Raw genomic sequence first — 19,881 nt, 5'->3', positions numbered from 1 at the left:
GCTTATGAATTTGTTGATTTCATCTTTAATTTGGTCTGTGGCCCAAGTGTTGGATAACAGTGTGGGGTTTAGCCTCCAAGAATGTGTATAGCCTCTGTGGTAACCGTTGTTATTGAGGGTTACCTTTATTCCACTGTGGTCAGATATAATACATGGGATATCATCAATACTTCTGTATTTGCTGAGGTTCTTTGTGTGGGCTATGACATGGTCTATTTTGGAGTATGATCCATGGGCTGCTGAGAAGAAGGTGTATTGGGTCTCTGTAGGGTGGAAGATTCTGTATAGATCTGTAAGATCCATTTGGGATATGGTGTTACTTAGGTCCTCAGCTCCCTTGCTGATCCTCTGGGTGTTGGATCTGTCTCTTGGAGAGAGTGGGGTATTAAAGTCTCCCACTATGATTGTGTTTGGGTCTATGTTGTTCTGTAGTTCTGTGAGAATTTGCTTGACATATGTAGGGCCTCTTTTGTTTGGTGAGTATACATTTATCACCGTGATGTCTTCATTCTGGATTTTTCCTTGTATTAAAATGTAGTGACCGTCTTTGTCTTTTTGGGTTGATTTTAATGAAAAGTCCAGCTTGTCTGAGATCAGGATGGCTACACCTGCCGTTTTTTTTTTTTTTTTTTTTTTTTTTGGCCAGTCCTGGGCCTTGGACTCAGGGCCTGAGCACTGTCCCTGGCTTCTTCCCGCTCAAGGCTAGCACTCTGCCACTTGAGCCACAGCGCCGCTTCTGGCCATTTTCTGTATATGTGGTGCTGGGGAATCGAACCTAGGGCCTCGTGTATCCGAGGCAGGCACTCTTGCCACTAAGCTATATCCCCAGCCCACACCTGCCGTTTTGGTAGATGCATTTGCTTGGAAGATCTTGCTCCATCCTTTCATTCGGAGCCTGTTTTTGTCCCTTGCTGTAAGGTGGGTCTCTTGTAGACAACAGATGTCAACTTTTTGTTTGCGGATCCATTCTGCCAGTCTGCTCCTCTTTATCAGAGAGTTTATACCGTTTATATTCAAAGAGATCAAGGATAAGAGTGTTTTTTCTCCTTCCATTTTTTTTTTTTTAATGTTCACATTGTTTGCATTTTTTTTCCTTTCTTCAGTGAGTTTTTTTTTTTTTTTTTTTTTTTTTTTTGGCCAGTCCTGGGTCTTGGACTCAGGGCCTGAGCACTGTCCCTGGCTTCTTCCCGCTCAAGGCTAGCACTCTGCCACCTGAGCCACAGCGCCCCTTCTGGCCATTTTCCATATATGTGGTGCTGGGGAATCGAACCGAGAGCTTCATGTGTAGGAGGCAAGCACTTTTGCCACTAGGCCATATTCCCAGCCCCTTCTTCCATTTTCTTGTTGGGATGTTTTTCCTCTTTTTTTTTTTTTTTTTTCTTGTCTTTAGTGATCTGCTCTTTCTGTTGGGCTCTGGCTATTGTAGTTTCTTTCTGTTTCTGTCTGTGTGTCCTGTATGATTTCTGTTGGGTGGGATTCCCCTCTTAGAATTCGCTGTAGGGCTGGTTTTTTATTCACATACTCCTTTAGATCCTCTTTGCTATGGAAAGATCTGGTTTTCCCCTCGAATGTGAACTCTAACTTCTCTGGATATTTTATTCTAGGTTGGCAGTTGTTGGCCTGTAGAACTTGGATGGTGTTCTTCCACTCTTTTTGCGCATAGTAGGTTTGTGTGGAGAGGTCTGCTGTTATTCAGATAGTCTTCCCATTGTAGTAAATTTCTTTCTTCGCTTTGGCTGCATTCAAAATTTGCTCTTTATTCTTGAGATCTGAAGTCTTGAATATTATGTGCCTTGGTGTGGCTTTTCTGGGGTCTGGCCTGCCAGGTGTCCTATAGGCTTCGGTTAACTGGATGGGGTCCCTTCTGAGATTGGGGAAGTTTTCTGCAATAACTTTATTGAAAATATGTTGAAGCCCTCTGCTCTGGTATTCAGCTCCTTCTTTTATTCCAATTATGCGCAGATTATATCTCTTGTCTTTGTCCACTAGCTCCTGGATTAGTCTGCCCTGAAGCTTCACCGTTTCTTGGAGTGTGGTAATTTTTTGGTTCTTATCGGCTGCATCATCGTCCAAGAGAGAGATTCTGGATTCCATATGGTCAATTCTTTGTGCTGTGGATTCAATTGCGGAGTTTATGGATGTCAGAGAGCTATTTATGGTTGCCAGATCAGCTTTGATCGTGGAAATTTCTTCCTTTAAAGAGTTGTATTTTAAATCTATTTTTTCATGCCTTTCACTTCTCAGGATGTTAAGGTCTTCTTTAAAGGAGGTATCCATTTTTGCTTCCATTTCTTTCTTGGCTTCCTGGATGTCCTTCAAGACTTCCACTCTAAACTCCTGGAATTGTTTTCTGATTTTGTTTCTGACGCTTTCCATCATTTCTGTTAACATGGCCTCATTTGCTTTTTTATTCTCCATCTCCTCTTCAATCGTGCTGGTTTTTGGAGCTGGCGAGTTGGCTTGCCCTTTGATGAACTGTGTTATATTTCTTTGTGATTTGCGCATCTGGAGATCTGTGGGTGGTTTCTCTGGTTTGGCTTTGTGCTGGTTCCCGCTGGTCCATCAGTGGGAGCCTTGTGTCCTGGTGTCCTGGCTCTGGGTTTGGGTTTGGCTGTTGAACCTTGCTTCCCAATGGGTGAGCATGACCTCCTTGGTTTTTGCTGAGGTGGTCACTATCCCTGCTCTTGGGGGCCGGTAGGTTCTGTGTCTTTCTCTGCGGGACAGTGTCCTGCCGTTGTGCTGTGCTGACCCTAGCATGCCCCTGGTGGGGGTTTGCTGGTCACTAATTCAGCGTGGTGTGGAGGCTTATCTCTTCTTTGGTTCTTTTTTCCACTCTGTATCTTGGTCAGAGGAGCTCACCTCTCAGGCAGTTCGCCCTCCTGTGTGGACCGCTCCGGGGCTGGTGTTGTTGAAGGGCGGCTGACCCACTTGTGTGAAATGCGCCAAAGTGAGTGGGCATGGCCGCTGGAGAGCTCTGCCCTCCTGTGCAGGTGCACCTACCAGAGCGGGCGCTGCCGCTGTGGCCCCACCCACCTGAGTGGGGTACGCCTACCAGAGCGGGAGCTGTCGCCGGGGGGCCCGCCCACCTGTGCACTGTGGGCACACTACAACGGGCGCTGCTGCTGTGGCCCCATCCACCTGAGCGGGGTACGCCTACCAGAGCGAGCCCCAGGTTGTTGGGTTGTGCTTGCGCCCTCCCGCGAGTCCGCTGTGGGGGGCGGTATGTGTGGGGCCCAGTGGGATCAACTGTCCAGGCACGGGTTAGCGCCCTCAGCCTGCGCCTCCGCTGTGAGGAGGGGGTGGCGTGATCAAGCCCAGGTGTCCCTGCTGGGCTGGTATTGCCCACCAGCACCTGTGATTTTAGTTGTAAAAGTCCGTGAGGTCCAGGTGCCTCAGGTGGGGCTTGCATTGCCGGCCGTCCCCCGGCTCCTGTTGGGAAGGGGGCAGGGCCGGTTCGGCCAGTTCCGGCTCCTGGACGGCCTTGGGGCTGCTCCGCCCTTCCCCTGCTAAACTCCTGTGTCTTCCCAGCACCTGATGGGAGCTTGCCGCCTGATTTGGGGGTTCTTTGTTCCCTCGGGTGGGGAGGGGGTGGGTGGGAGCTCTAGCTTCTTTGTAGGGTTTGGGTCTCTGATAGCTGGTCTCCCATTGGGGGAGGGGGTAATGGGGGACTCACTGGTCCTGGATTGTGTGTGTGTCCCGCGCCACCATTGGTCCTTCGGGGCTGGAGTGCTGTGGTGTGGCGAAAGGTTGTGGTGGCGTCCCCGGTTTTCCCCTTCTGCACCGCTCGGTTCCCCTGCCGCTCACGTCCGATCCCGGCTGTGTGGACCCGAACTTCCCGTCGCCGCCGTGTGTCTTGGTCCGTGCTCCCCCGGGGGTCCATGGAGTCCTGCTGTCTGGAATCTGCGCTCCCAGTGTGGGTTTTCGGCAGTCGGTCTGCCGATCGCCGGGTCCCCTTTCTCAGGCTGGCCCTGTTTGGGCCAGGGTCTGCTTGTGGGGGGAGGGTACCCCAGAGATTCTCCAGCTCCGTGCAGGTTATAGGCTCTTCTTTTTTTGCTCCTTGTTGTTTCCTGCATTTCTCCACTGCTTCTGGCTGCTGGTTTTGCTGGGTTCTTAATGGGGTGTTGGGTGCTGGAGTTCCCAGCTCACTATTCAGTTGGAGCGAGTTGGGGTGCCTCCCTACTGTGGCAGTGCCATTTTTCTCCTCTTTTTCCTTTATTTTTTGAGGGAGAGGACTTGTGTTTGAACTCAGTGATGTGCACCAATGTTCTACTGGTGAGCTATATTCTAGCATAGTCTAATGGGCAATCAAATAAAAGGACAAAAATATAAATCTTATTCATCATGACAGGAATTCTGCTTTATATGTCCATAACCCCTGAAAATTGGGCCAAAAGCGCCTGTGAATGTGTCCTGCTCAGTCTGTGCAAGAAATCCCTTGAGAATAACTGTCAGTGGAATGAATAGGTAGAAAGTGCTGGACAGGAAGAGACTGCTGTTTTGGGGGTACTTTAAAAATGCCCCAAGAAATTAGCTTCAACCTTAAATACTCCTTGCTTTGTCTTTGAGAATCTTATCTCACTCTGTTTCTCAGGACCCCTATTGATTTTACACACATACACAGACACACAGACATACACACACATATATATACATTTCTTTCTTTCTTTTTTTTTTTTTTTTTGCCTGCCCTGGGGCTTGGACTCAGGGCCTGAGCACTGTCCCTGGTTTCTTTTTGCTCAAAGCCAGCACTCTGCCACTTGAGCCACAGTGGCATTTCTGGCTGTTTTCTGAATAAATGGTGCTGGGGAATTGAACCCAGCGCTTCATGTACAAGAGGCAAGCACTCTTGCTAGTAGGCCATAACCCTACCCCATCCATATTGACTTTAAAGAATAAATATTTCAGTTCTCTCTTTCCATCCTTTGATTCCTGCTTTGGGGAAATACCATGATGAAGCTCTCTCATTAGGAAATCAATGATTTGATTTTGTGTTCATAAAATGTGTGGAGAATGAAATAAGGATACTAAACCTAATACTAATGCTCTCTTGGCATCTTAATAGATGACTCCATCTTCTATTAACTTCTATCAAGATGCAAAGATGGTGTTACTTATATTTAGTATCTTTATTTCCAAGTCTGCTATTTGACTGATGGGAACATTGCCTCTATTCTGCCTACTTTCAACATACATCCCTCAGGCAGCAAGGTGAGTGAGGTGTTCACTAACAGCATCATCATTTACATTTCTGTTTGGAATTCTGTTCAGTACCTTCCAGAAAATAGCATCATCATAACAGTATTCATCAGGTGCCTGGTTCCAGATAGGTATCCTTGGAATTAAACCTGTGAAGCCAGAGAGAAAACAAGTGAGAATAGGAAGCAGAAGCAGAAAATCTCCTGGCATGGTAATTAAATACAGTGGGAATGCCTCCTCCTGAGGAGTCATGTCTACCCCCAGGAGTTTAGAACAGGTTTGAATCTTCAGTTGACTTCTTTTTCATTCATTATTCTGTGAACATTAAGGCAGAGGGAAGTGTTCAACTTTTCTTTTTCTGCCTTGGAGACAGGATGTGGGAACAGCTGACACAAACCTCCCAGTCTTGTCACTCAGCCTCCAGGGCAGCTGGAATTAGTGCCAGGTACCACCTTGCCCAGCTGAGCATTCACCTGTAATGAGACCACCGGCGATGGCCGTCCCCACGGAAGAACCCAGGGCTGCTGCCTGCAAGGCCATGGAAGACCTAGGAAGTCACACAAGAAAGAAAGATTGATTCCCTGGACACCAACACCAAACCTCCCCCACTGAAGGCATGGCCGTCTGCCCCCTGCAGGATGGAGGACAGCACTGCACCTAGTGTGCTGGGAGCTGGGCCGCACACTTATTTTCTTGTTTTGTCTTTCTTTGAAATACCTGAGTGGAGTTAGATAAGATCTTAAACGTGCTCAAATGGGAAATATTTTCTTGATGTCGCTTCAGGACAATGTAACATCTTCTTCCTTCAGAGAAGTCAACGCTCTGCACACATCAGTCACCTGGTTTGCCCCACTCAGTAGATGGGATTGAAGCCCAGCTGTGTGCCAGCTGCTCTCCTCCATGGAGAGAGGGGAGAGGTAGAACGCACCCATGAGCCCTGTTCCCTCACCCACTGGAGAGATACACTTCTTAGGAAATTCAGAGATTAAATAGGAAAGGCAAATTTCAGGCCATTTGATAGAACTTACTAACAATGTGTAAGGAGATGTCTACCTTCCTATGGCCAGCCACCTGGAGATAAAATCAGTAGAAAAGATCCTACAATGGAGGGAATGGTAGGGTGTGGTACTAATCGAGAGGCATGAGGTATTACAGGAGACACCAATGCCCGGGGCCATGGGAATCAGCACCAGGTCCCTCTCACAGCAAGTAAGGAAAAGTTGTGCAAGGTGAGCTAAATGGGGATACAAGAAGCAAACAGCAAGAAAATGTTTGTTCTCTTCTCTCAGATAAGCGAGGAATCTGTGTCAGGCCAGCAAGATGGAAATCCATTTCCTACTCACTTGCTGGGCACGTTCATGGCTATCGCCACGATACTGGCCAGGCCGCCCATCACACCAGGTAAGCCGTGCAGATAATGGACGCCACAGGTATCTTGGATCCTCAGCTTGGTAGCAAGCAGTGGCTAAGAATGGAAGACGAGGACACCTCATTATTTTGGTAGATATGTAGATTTCCCCATCTGAATAATTTCAGAAGCTTGTTTGTTTGTGGGGCTTGAACTCAGGGCCTGTTCACTGTCCCTGAGCTTTTTTGCTCAAGGTTAGCACTGTACCACGTTGAGTCACAACGACACTTCGAGTGTTCTGGTGGTTAATTGGAGATAAGAGTCTCATGGACTTTCCTTCCCCAGGCTGGCTTCAAGCCAGGATCCTCAGATATCAGCTTCCTGAGTAACTAGGATTACAAGCCTGAGCCTCCTGCACCCAGCAGAAGCTATTATTAAAAATTAAGTTGAATTTTGATATGGATACCCAGATAGGTCATATGATGATTTTATAATATACATAGGTTCTATAAGGAGGTTTCTCCAGTGAAGCAGTGAGTCATCCCTGTTCATCTTTATTTGTATGTGCTGGAAGGGCTAAAATAATACCCACTCTACACGAGTTCAATTCATTTAAAAGATCTGTGTTCCTCTTGCCCTAGGTTGTTTATGTCACTTCTACTTTGCATTTTCCCATTTCCATCTTGATCCCAAAAACAATTTTGTTGGTCCAGCTGAAATCCACTGGAACCAAGTGCTTTGATGACACTGATGACAAAATTGCCATTTCAGCCTGTGCTTGTTGGGTTTGGAGGGTTGTGATCTTAGGGCCTACTCTTTCTCACCTCTGACCACAGCCCACATCACTTAAGAGTGTACAGAGCCCTTCATTCTACAATGCTAAACAGAAATAACATCTTCAGTAGGAGAACAGCATCCCTGGAGAAGAGCAGCACACAGGTACTTAACGGTGATGTTGTACTAATTACAAATAACTGGCATGGGGCTCTCTCCTGATACCCAGAAGTCACTGCGCCACCCACTGACTGAGGTGTGTGGGGGGTACCCCAGAAAGGAAGACAAAGGGCATGTACACAAGGAGAGCCCCTGGGGGCAGGGCATTGTTTGCCTGCCTTTTTACCTGTGTCTGGAATGTGAGAAGCAAAGGGTGCAGGTTTCAGATTGGGCGCAGCACATGTGCCCTTACTTACAGACAGGAACTTGTATCCGAGCACGGAGACCATTCCCGCCGCACTCCCAATGACCATGGATGCGAACGGCTGGATCTCCATGTCCGCACAGGTGCCCACCGCGACTCCCCAGGCCAGGGTGGCGTTCTGGATGTGCACCGGTGTGGAGGAAAGGCCCAGCCTAAGTGCACCCCACGTAGGTGGGGCTCAAACAGAATCCTCTAGGGATTGCAGAGGACCCCCCAGGGGTCCTAATATCAGTACTTACTGATATAAAATCATTGAAAATAATATGAGTGGAAAGAGTAGAAACAAACTATAAAAAATAACATTACCATTGTTAACACCCCGCGACCCCCTGAAATTAGGGTTGTTTTGTAGCTGCTAACATCCGCAAGGATTGTCACTTGCTGTCTTCCTTTCCAGGCTGCTTTAGGAGTGTATTAGTCAGCAGGCTAAGAGGACCAGAAGTGAGAAAGGGAAAGAAAATGTCCTGGGGAGAGGGGAGAGTATGGAGTAAACCCAACAGGGTCTGCCCACTGATGCAGCTCAGACAAGGCCGTGCTATGGTAACCCAAACGAACACTGTGTCTGAAGGGTGCTGTGAAAATCTGTGATAATGCAACAGCCAGGAGAAAAGGTCAAGCCGAAAGACAGCATCTGAGGATGGAGCACAAAGAATCAATTCGTGTCCACCAGTGCCATGTTCTCCAAGTTGTTTTAGAGAGTATGAAATATGACCACAAATTACATTCACCATGCCATGCAATGGATCTTTCCGGCTTATTGCTTCAGTCTAAATGAATGTGCAAATGATTGACCAACACCTCCACAACCTCCTTGATCAGCATTCTGATGTTTGCTCTACTTACACTTTGATATAATTTCACTTAATCCTGTGACTTTTTTGTCTCTATTTTGGGGTTCTTATTAAAAAATATCATTACTTAGACTAGTATTATGGCTTTGAGTTCTGTTTTCTTTTGTAGTACGTTCATAGTTTTATGCTTTATTTTTAAGTCAATCCATTTTGTAATTTGTATCTTTTGTGAGATGAGGGCCACATTTTATTCTCCACTATATGGTGACCCATTTAACCAGCATGCATTGCTGCAGAGACTACCCTTACTCCTTTGTGTGGTAGAGGTTAGTGGGGATGGAACAATTACCTTCATTTCATGTACTTAAATCACACAAGCCTTCAGACTTGAAAAATCATGTGACCTGCATATTAGTAATTGGGAAAAGCTTGAACAGGATGTGCCTGAGAATACAGAAAAAATAAGTTTGTATTGTTGTGATATACATCATGCATGTTAATTCTGGAACTCTTCAAAACGAGAGCAGTGAAAGAGATGGTGTTAGCAGCTGGTGCTACTTGAGTGGGTTGCTGTGACTTGAAATCACCCCATCAACAGTTGTTACCTAAAAAAGTTTAATGTTCTACTTGAAATGCTACTGTCTAGTTAGACTACTAGAATAGAAAACAACACACAGGAGGTTCTTGTTTCTTTTAGCAAATGAGCAAGCTGGTATTTGTCACAAGGGCCTACTGGCAATTTTTTTGAAGCAACTAGCTATTATGTAGTTTGGGGCCTTCAATGAACAGTGTATAAAATCATTGTATTCTGGTGGAAGCATGTTCAAAAAAGATGTATTTCTTCATTAGTAGTAACTCTCAGGAGAATGTTTCTAAGTTTTCCACAACACATGGAGTACAAATATTTGAGCATTGAAATCCCTATTCTAACATCACTGATTAAAGATTCCATGTTGGCAGGCCATGGAATCATGAATTCATTATCATTAATGAGATTGAATGGTTCCAATGAACTATATCATTGCAAGGCATCAGTACTTGATACTATTTTGGCATCTGCTTGGTCATAGCTTTCTGACTGCTTTCAATAACCAATTCAATGTTTTTAGACTTGTAGTGTGCATATTCCCATATTGAAATTGGCTGTTTCATATAGGGCTGGAGGTATGGCCAGGCAGCAGTGGGCCTGTCTAGCAAGGGTGACTCACTGAGCTCAAACTTCTGAATCTGGAGTTAAGAGTCAGAAATGTCTCTAAAATATTTGTTACTATTTTTAAATATCATACCTCAGTAATTGTAAACTGTGCTGGGTTATGGCCTATAGAGGCAGATACTAACATATCAAATAGGAAAGACAAAATAACTGATTTCTTTTTGTGAAAACCTAATTTTAAAGGTTCCCCTTATTGAAATTTTGCTTTGTGGTAATTTCTTATTTGGAGTTATTCTGGACATAGTAAGATACTGCATGGGAAGTACCATATGGAGTTGGTTATACTAGTTCTTTATTTGACAGTCTATTTTTCTTAAAAGGCGACAATCTTTGAATTCCTTTTTAATATGGCGAAGCATGTACAGTAGGCACAAAAATGGAGTCACAGTCTCGTCTTCCTTTAGCATGCTGCAACAGGAGTCTTGGCACCTGGCTTTCGGATCAGAACTTTTAGGCTGTGGTGACTCATCCAAACTTCTCAACTTGATTTAACGCGTGAAGGCAACATGTTTATAGGAAAGTCCAAATTGTCATTGTTGGTGGCGCCACTTCATTATAAATTGCAGTATGAGATGTCTGTCGAAATCTAGTCGAGAAAGAAGTGCTATCCCTTGTTCCCAGATTTGTGCTTAGCATCCCTAAGCTTTCCCCTGGTAGGCCTGGGCTGCAGGATGCCGCCCTTGTTTCCATGGAGACCGGAAAGGGGCAGGCTGGGTAGGTTAGTGGATTTTGTCTGGGCACAGGCAGGTGGCCTTGCACTTCTCTAACAGCGGTTCGAGGTCACAGCCAAATTTCTTCAGGGATTCGCAGTTGCTCAGGCTATCTTTATACTCACAACCATTGGCTGCAATGAAAACAGCCTTAGTTACCATATGGCCATTGTAGTAACAAAGCCAGCTATGTATTCAACACAGAGGGGAGAAGGTAACAGTGGGCTAACAGGGTCGCTCCAGGCTGAGGGGCCCTTGTAATGACAGGAGGGCCCTGGCAGGGGGCGTGGGTCATGTCACAGTCTAACCCAACACATTTTTAAAAATTTAAATCCAGCGATCAAGTTTTGAAATGAATCAACCAAGTTTCATCCCTCAGCAAGCAGAGTGAAAAGAAGGTAGGCACACCTCCACACCCACAGAGTCTGACAGGTACAGTCACTAGTCACAGGGAGCCACGTGAAATGCTACAGTAACTTGGGTGGGTGCTTGTGGGTCACGTCAAGAACCCTAGCTACGTAGGAGGCTGAGATTGGAGGATCAAAACACAAAGCACCCCAGGCAGGAATGTCTGTGAGATTCTCAGTTCCCATTAACCAGAAAAATGTCAGAAGTGGAGCTGTGGCTCAAGTGGCACGGTGCCAACTTGGAGCTCAATAGCTAAAGGAGAGTGTCTAAGCACTGAGTTCGAGCCTCAATACTAGTGCACACAAAATTATATTAAACATTTCATTAAATTAAACTTGTCTTCATCTTACTAGCCCTGTTTGGAGCAGGTAGCGGTCAATTATTTCTCTCACCCCTTATTACCGGATAGGATAACTTTGTCTCAATGCTTTCCTTCTGAAGAAAGTTATCTTTCTGGATGGATGTAAAGTGGCAGATGTATTAAGACGCTTCTTTTCTCTAGACTCTGTCTGGGTGGACCTCATACACCTCAAACGCAATAAACTTCACACTGCCCCCATCCTGTTGCCATCTGAAAGGTTGGTTAGCCTTGGGTATGAACTTCCTGTACTCCCCACCCCCACACACGTGATACCTGAGGGAAGGGACCCAGCAGCTCAACCATGTCACCCGGGAGCCTCCTTTCATGAGCTCTCAACCTGCTAAGACTCAAACACTGTGCTCCTTTTCCCCTTCACGGGTTTCTATATTGCTTGATGTCACTATTGTGAATCACAGCTGCACAAGTGAGCCTGGAAGAATGGCAGCTAAGGGGAATGCCCTTGAAAGGTCACAGTCCTAGTGAGCAGGCCAGGCCTGCTCATTCAGAATAGTTTCAATAAAATTCTCACCACCATAGAAAGCCTATAATACACACACACACACACACACACACACACACACACACACACACACATTTGCAAGTGGGGCTTGAACTTAGGACATCACACTCTTAGGAAATCACACTCTTGCTCAGCTTGCTTGCTTGTGGCTGGCCCAGCCCAGTGTTGGCTGATTAATTTATGGTGGATGCCATGGATGCAGGCTGGCTTCAAACCACAATTCTCTTTTGCTCAGCAGCTTGGCTGTCGGCATAAGTCACTGGAGTCTACTTCCAATAGTTAACTTTTCTTCTTTTACTGCTGACTGTTGATAGATATGAGCTACCTATTAGATGATGTTTTGTCCACTCCTTTCCAACAATATGAGCCAAAGCTATGTACAGATTGGCTCTTATCATTACAATGTGCACAAACTACTATCAAATTCCACAGCAAATGATCAATTGTTAATGCAAACACTATGTTTCTACTTACACTACAGTAGATGAGCATAATGAACTCATTGGTACAAAGAAAGTAATATTTTTTGAGAGGTAACATCATGTTTAGGATTATACATTTCGATTTTTCAAATGCCACCTTTGCCATATTAATTTCTTAGCAGGCAGCATTCATTGGTAATGTGGGGGGGGGAGTTGCAAAGCTAAGTTCATTGGTAGACTTACTGCATAGTCCATTTTCACAGCTATTGGGGCAGCTGGCACAAGGTGTTCCTTCTTGGTATGGCTTAGTCTTTTTACTCAGCAAATTTCCACTGAAATATAAAACACAAATGTTTTGCTGTTTGGTTTACCTGGGAGGACAGCACTGACCAAATACACAGAGGTATTTATGGCTTTTAGTAGTGATTTCCCAATGTGTCAGGCAACAATCCAAATTAAGAAAGTGCTTCACACATTTACCTGTCTCTGACCATGATTTCACTGGCTGAACAGAGGTCACTGGTGTCTGAGGGTCTTTGGAGTCTGCTTTATTATTGCAATGCTCTCATTACCCAGTGGTGTTGTTCAAGTCGCTAAGCCACCGCACCCATAGTTCTTGCTAGGGGCAAAGCCCTTATTCCTTTAGAAAGGAGGGGGTTCTGGGTGTTCATGGCTACGATAAAGAAAATCACTCAGCATTCTTCCCATGCTATGATGGAAAGATGAGAAAATGCCGTGGTTTCTCTCATGTGGAAAATAAAGGTCCATCAAGCAGGTAGTTTTCTTTTCATGGATAGATAGCTGTGTGTGGTTAGGACTATGTGCTTAGAAAGTCATTTGAGCTTTTTCTGAGGTGGCACATCGAGGGGTTTTGTTTTTAATATTTATAAACACAGGACTGATGCTAAAGAACAAAGGTAAAAGAAACTCAAATGTCAAAGTTGTGATCATGTTATATAGTTTAACCTGTATCTGACTGATGAACTCTACGTACCACTTGCAGACTGTGTATGGGAGTCTAAGTCTCAGAACCACGAAGCGCAGTGAAGGCCCCAGGCAGTGCAATTGCATGTCTGTCCCCTGCACAGGACACTGATGTTTGTGCACACACATGTGTGTGTGTATGTGTGTGTGTGTGTGTGCAAGTGCCATCACTTGGAAACAATTATGAGAAGGATGAAGAAGTGGCTGGAAAGTTCCTTTTCCTCTGCTACTTCCAGGTATTCCAGGTTTTATTTCCTAAGCTTGGTTTCTACACCTCGTTCCAAGAGCACAGCTCATGTTCAGATGCATCATCTCAGAGCCTTTCTCCTCTCTTTACTTAAAAAATATTTTTGAAGGTCACACTCACGCTGGAGCTTCAGGCATCTGGGTTAACTACCAACTCTCAGGATGGGTGGGGTGGGGGAACCCCTCCTTCCTGTGGTAAGAAATTTCCCACATTGAGAAAAGAAAATTAGCAGGCATATTGTGACTATATATGTACAGAGGACTTTTTAGTGACTTTAAAGATACTGTTTGATATAAGTACATACTTCTTGCTATAAATCAAGCCCTCAGGAGAAGGTTGGGGTTTCCTTTGAGCCTTCTTACCAAGAAAGACTTAGTGTGCACTATTTATACATACACAATCAGATATATATATATATATATATATACACACACGTAGGTTTGTATATATATATATATGTTTGTATTTATATGTACATATATATGTAGAGAGAGAGAGAAAGATAGAGAGAAGACATAAGTGAAGCCACTGTATCCCCCCTTCCTTTCAGTCTGATCTTTGCTTAGACAGCAGTGTGAAATTAGCAAACACATACGGTGTGAGGTCTAGAGAAATACACATAACACCCTTGGTCTTAGGGAAAGGGGATTGAGAGAAGTGACATGATTTTCCTTTGCCAGTCCTGGCACTTGAACTAGGGGCCTGAGCATTGTCCCTGGGTTTTTTTTTCTTTTTTTTTTTGTCAAGGCTAGCACTCTATCACTTGAGCCACAGCACCACTTCTGGCTCTTTCTATATGTGTGGTGCTGAGGAATTGAACGCAGGGCTTCATGCAAGCAAAGTAAGCACTCTACCACTAGCATATGTTCCTAGCTCCAGTGAAGCTGTTTTAGATGAGGAATGAGAACTTCTGGTTTTATATTCAAGTCTCTGAGAAGTAAAATGTGTGTCCGTCTTAAGATAAATTTCCTACAAAAATATCCTCCCTTTTATCCCCTGTCTATTCTGTTTTCATTGCAGAGGCGCATTTAAACATCTGACTGTAGACTGGATGAGGAATGGTGGATTATCCAATGATTACTTACGCAGGGCAATACTGGCAGACATAGTAGTACTTCATAGTTTTCTGACTGGGACAGTAAGCTACTCCACATCCAACTTGGTAAGTTGAGTACCAGACGAACTAAAAGTGAGAATAGATAAAAAAAAAACAAAACAAAAAAAAAAAACAAGGGAGGACGCATTAAAAATACAAGTAGAAACAAATGTGTCATTAAGATATTCCTGTCATAGTTGTAGTCATGGGCTCTGCAGATCATTAACATCATGGAACAAGGCATAAGCTTTTAAAACATTTCACTTTTTATTCAGATGCTTTGTGCCCATAAACTGACATGGCGGACAGAAACCCCTCTGTACAACTACTTAGTCAATACAAATATAAACGTAACAAAATGTAAATAATGAAGAAAGAGAAACACTATGTTTGTCAGATCCATTCACCGCTTTCCCCATTTGTAGTGTAGGTAAAACATAGTGCATGTATGCGTCTCTGCCAAGAGCTTATCAGACTATGGAAGAAGGATTAGTCAAATGTCAATGCATTGTGCTTAGCTCGAACCTGCAGGTTGAAGTTGAGCCATGTGGGCATGAGAGGCATCCTGTATTAGCACCATTTAAGCCAAGGTATTTTGGAATCATGCCGCTTACCTGAGTATAATGCCCAACGACAGCACTGGGAGTCTTGGGTCCCAAGCCATAGATAAAGTGTTTGCTTTCATTGAACCAGTTTTGCATCACATATGACCAAGGTCTCAAGCCAGAGGACCAGAAGAGATTCTCACCGCATGTTGTTCCTAGGAAAAAATGGGTCATTGGTGAGGGAAATGAAATGGTAACCCGCATGAGAAGGTGCTGCCTTTCAGAGAGGCGCCCAAACTGCTAACTGTCCCGATATGTAACACTGATGCCTGCTTCTTTATCAGTTCTGAAAGAGCTTAGAAGATGCAACTGCTTTACACATGGAGGGGGAGGAGACTCCATTCTTTAAAAACGCTATCCTTCCATGCACTCCTGTTTGCATGCATCAAAGTTCTTGATCCCATCATTTTTTAAAAGATCATTTATATTTTTAGAGTATTCCTCCAGCATTACATGGGGTCTTTATGCATTTACTGTGCAAATGAATTATGTGTATATACTATACATTTTTGCTATGATCATTTTTGATATTTTAGGATGTTATTTTTTAGATCCAAGCTCAAAATATGAAGCATAATTCAGTATTTTTAGTTCATTTTGATAAGATATTATTTCATATGATCAGAGCTAATGCAGTATGTTTTGTGAATACCAAAACTGATTTAGAAATACCTGCTATGCCATATCAAGAATGAGTGGTGGGTTAGAAACATGGAAACCCTAGACAGCACAAGTGCTGTATATTTTTGAGCAAATGACTTTTATTACCCAAATCTTGGTTTCTAATTTAAAAATTATAAAGCATATCATGTGTGACTGGCTTTGTTCATGAGCTGGCAGAGAGGAACAGATGAATAATTGCATCCAAGTTATTTGCATAGTGGAAATGACAAAGATAAACTTGTTCTTACCATGATTAGCTGTCTGTGTGCATATAGACCTAATGGTCAAATGACTTTCAAGAGAGAAGCATAATTAGCCTTGATGTATGAGGTTTTCTTCACATAATACTCAACAAAGCCTATTATTTCAATCATTCAACAAACATTTGCTGATTTACATACTGGTTTTTCGATCCTCTGCATTGCTGTGCTTAAAAATACATATATTTGCCCACTTCTGTGCATTTCGAGTTGCTTCTAAGCTCCACTGCTAGATGTGAAAGAAAAAACATTACACTTTATGATTTGACCACATAAAACCTGTACTCTGACTGGTAGGCTCATTAGCACTGTTTTACAATGTCTCTGGAACTATTTTCTAACTTTCTTAGTTATTATAATGCAGTTTTGCAAAAGGGTGACTACTAGGAAGGTGGGTGGGGGTAGGGAACGGAAGCAGGTGAGGGGGTGCAAGGATCAGTAGGGGGTGACTACGGTCTAAGCACGTGTGTACATGTGTGAAAATATCATCATGAAGCTGGAGCTGGTGGCTCACGCCTGTGATTCTGGCTACTCAGGCTGAGATTGGAGGATTGCAGTTCAGAGCCAGTACAGGCAGGAAAGTCTGTGAGACTCTTATATCTCCAATGAACCGTGTGGAAACCTGAAGTGGCGCTGTGGCTCAAAGTGGTAAAGCACTAGACAATGTGATATTGAATCTTCTTACTCTATACAACTAACATACACCAATAAAATGCATTTTTTGCTGGTGTTGTTTTTCGCGCCGTGCACTAGTGCTGTTTTCCACATGAGGAGAAGGCTGTAGGGAACATATCTAAGCTGTCACACATCACATTTCTAACTATTTATGAAGCCATACCTAGTGTTTATGCAATAGTGCCACTCTAAACATTGATGAACATGTGAAATATTGCATTTTTTTTCATGGTAAACTGCTCTGGATTATTCCAACTGTACCTAAAGCCTATTTCATTCATGTGGGGGTATACACTTTACTAGGTTCACAAGTTTTTACAGGTATGCCCTGGAAAGTAGTTTTTCCTCGAATACTGACACTAATCCTGAAGAAAAGAGGACAGTATCTAGATTTCCAACTCAGAATGAAAAAATGTAATGGCTTCCCAATGGGTGCCCAAAGATTGACTCCTAATGCTACCTTTCCTGTGTAATAAAATATAGTATAACCTATAATGTAACTCAAATACAGTATTGAACCATTGCTTTTAAAGGAAATATAGTTATCTCCACAGAAGTGTTCAAATAAAATAGTATTTCAGAGACAGAAGCACCAAGTTCCTGCTCCGCCCACTGCCAGCCCAGCCAATCCACAGGCCTGGCTCTTACCATCTTCAGCATGTTGCTGGCTGGGGGTGAGACCGATCTCCTCAAGTCATTGTGTGTGTTTACGATTTCTCTTTGCACCTGAGTCTGAGTTGTTAACAAAGTAGTAAAAGCTGGGTCCTAAAGGAAAAGAAGAAGTTATTTTTGGGGAAACATATATATATAATATATATATATATATATATATATGTATGTATGTATGTATATATATTGGAAACGGCAAACAATTGTCAATAAGAAGATTCAAGAGGGAAATAAAATTCCCTTAAAATTTTGTAATAGCTACGGGGATTGTTCACACAACCATTACATTATCCGAAGGAATATTATCTGGTTCCGTCACAGTGTGGCACCATAAGGATTCCAGTGGTGCTGATCCTCCAAAGGACCAAACAACAGTTCAACAAAACGAATGCCGGGCACTGGAAACACATTTTGTCTGTGGAAGGAGGGGCGCTACAGGGAGAAATCCAGAAGAATGGTGAGAGGAAGGGTGGGTCAATACATAGTCTACATCCGTATGTGAACCATGGCACCTAAGGGTGTGGATGGGGTTAGGCGGATGGGGGAGAATAATGGAAGGGGTGACAATGATCAAGATGCATTATACTCATAAACCGGCTTGTGCCACTACTTAAAGATAAGAATGGCGATGATGATAATACCTCTATTTTTAAGTAGTTGTAGTCAAGGGTTTTGTCCTCAGTCTCAGACTGGTCTTTAGGAGCGCTCCTTAGCCATGCAGGGCTGCTGGCTGCCACAAGGGGCAGCCCTTCCCTTCTTCCCTCAGTCACTGGGCTCAGGGCTCTCCACCTTTCCCTTCCCCCCTCCACCACTCCCAATGCAGGCTCTTTCCTCTTCTGCTTCCCAAACCACAAAGGCGTCACACAGCTCTGGAAGGATCTTCCCGTGTAACCTTACCTTGGCCTGTGTGGGTAAAGCTGGGAGCAGCATGGTAATGACAAACATCAGCATGGAGAGAGCTGCCATGGCTGGAAACTGAGGCAAAGCAGACCAAGGGCTCACATGAACACAACATGAGAATGAAAGGGAGGAAAACCATGTCCTGGTCTAAATTATCCCCAAGGAACACGTTGGAGCCAGGTTCACCTATTGTATTCCCAGAGCGACAATAATCCATTGAGGAACAACTTATGGTGGGAAGGGGTTTTATTTACAAAGGGATTTTATTCATAACCTAAAACTCAGAACCAGAGCAGCTTTCCATCTCCACATGCTAGCCTGTGACTAACTTGTCCTGGGCTAGCTACTCAGAACCCAGACATGAGACCTGTCCTGACCTGAACTCTGAGCCTCCGTACCTTAATCCTCAACTACCTCAGCGTCCAAACCTCTAACCCTACAGAGGAGCAAACTTCCTTCCTGCAGGCCTCTCCTCTCCTCAGGCTTAAGCCTCAAGCCTCCCCAAGGATGTTAGGCTTGTCTACTGGACTCAGGCTCGGGAGACTGCCCCAGGCCTCAGGCTCCGACTCTCCCTCAGGCCTCAGGCTCTGGACTCTCCCTCAGATGTCAGGTTCCCAAATCCCCCTAAGGCCTCAGGTTCCAGACTCCAGGCTTCAGACCACAGGACTCTGCCTCAGACCTCAGGCTTGGGACTCCTCCTCAGGCTGCAGGCCGTGGATGCTCCCTCAGGCCTGAGGCTGCAGACCCACGACACCCTGCTCCTCCTGCGGGCTTAGCTCCTCTGCTTAGTTCCTCTGCTTAGCTCCTCCGGCCGCACTGGCTTCACTCACGTCCTCTCTCCTCCTCCTTTCATCACCCTCCTCACTCTTCTCTTCTGTTCCCTTCTCTTCCCCCAGCTGCCCAGGCAGCCTATATATACACTCAAGGCTCTCAAGCCCGGCCCCCTCCAATCACCAGACCAATTTGGAGTGCCACCTTGGCTTTCTGGGGGGTCAGGACTTCCCAGGCTGCCCCTCCTTTACTGCTGACCCCGCCTAATGCCAGGCAGCCTCTTACATGCTCGGCAGTCATGCAGCACAGGGCGGGATTTCCCAGCATGGCGGGTTATTACATAACCCACAATGTAGTGAGTACTGGGGCACTGGGCAGTTGGGGCTGTGCTGTGCCAACCTTGCCTTTAATAGGAGCAACCAGAAATAAAATGAGGAAGGTGATCAATATGGTTGGGGTACAGCTATGGGTGGTAAAGAAATTATACCTCCTGTTTACTGCTCTGTTACCATTTCCGCAGCAGAAATGAAATGAGGTATAAGCAAGATTCCTTTAGCATGGTGCTGGCTTTTTTCCTGTACCTCGGTTTGGGGGAAAGTTTCTTTCAGTGGGTGCCATTATTTGATTTGCTGTCCTCTATCAGAAGTAGAACCATGGCTCCTTAATTTACACTCTACTTGAATCAAGATTGCTCCTAGAGGAAGTGGTGCCGTGACTCAAAATAGTAGAGCATTAGCCTTGAGCTGAAGAGTTCAGGGACAGCACCCAGGCCCAGAGTTCAAGCCCCACAACCAACAAAAAAAAGATTGTTGTAGGATACTCAGGACAACCACCTTAGTGATTA

General features: G+C 44.6%; 1 protein-coding gene and 1 long non-coding RNA gene across 2 annotated transcripts; both read right to left on the bottom strand.

The window, feature by feature from the left end:
• Window positions 1-5,707: 5,707 nt before the first annotated feature.
• LOC125352501 lies at window positions 5,708-7,772 on the bottom strand. Its single transcript, XR_007211174.1, has 3 exons — window positions 7,735-7,772; window positions 6,540-6,661; window positions 5,708-5,743 (listed from the first exon to the last, which is right to left on the bottom strand). It is a non-coding gene; the product is annotated as an uncharacterized LOC125352501 (long non-coding RNA).
• A 2,693-nt stretch (window positions 7,773-10,465) lies between these two features.
• LOC125352498 (cysteine-rich secretory protein 2-like) lies at window positions 10,466-18,332 on the bottom strand. The gene is made up of 7 exons (XM_048347640.1): window positions 18,264-18,332; window positions 17,346-17,462; window positions 16,164-16,251; window positions 15,109-15,254; window positions 14,484-14,581; window positions 12,411-12,499; window positions 10,466-10,590 (listed from the first exon to the last, which is right to left on the bottom strand). The coding sequence occupies exons 1-7, from the start codon at window positions 18,330-18,332 to the stop codon at window positions 10,466-10,468; spliced, it is 732 nt and encodes a 243-aa protein (XP_048203597.1).
• Window positions 18,333-19,881: the final 1,549 nt, after the last annotated feature.

This window comes from Perognathus longimembris, chromosome 6 (genome assembly GCF_023159225.1).
Source record: "Perognathus longimembris pacificus isolate PPM17 chromosome 6, ASM2315922v1, whole genome shotgun sequence".
Lineage (NCBI taxonomy): Eukaryota > Metazoa > Chordata > Mammalia > Rodentia > Heteromyidae > Perognathus > Perognathus longimembris.
Note: the sequence above shows the minus strand (reverse complement) of the source record. Positions and strands in the feature narration are given on the sequence as shown.

Coding starts and splice junctions, on each gene's coding strand:
- LOC125352498 (XM_048347640.1), bottom strand. CDS start 18,332: ATGGCAGCTCTCTCCATGCTGATGTTTGTCATTACCATGCTGCTCCCA. Junction 16,252..17,345: donor CCAGCAACATGCTGAAGATG/GTAAGAGCCAGG, acceptor TTTCACATCTAG/CAGTGGAGCTTAGAAGCAAC. Junction 12,500..14,483: donor GTCTGCCAGTATTGCCCTGC/GTAAGTAATCAT, acceptor TTTATATTTCAG/TGGAAATTTGCTGAGTAAAA.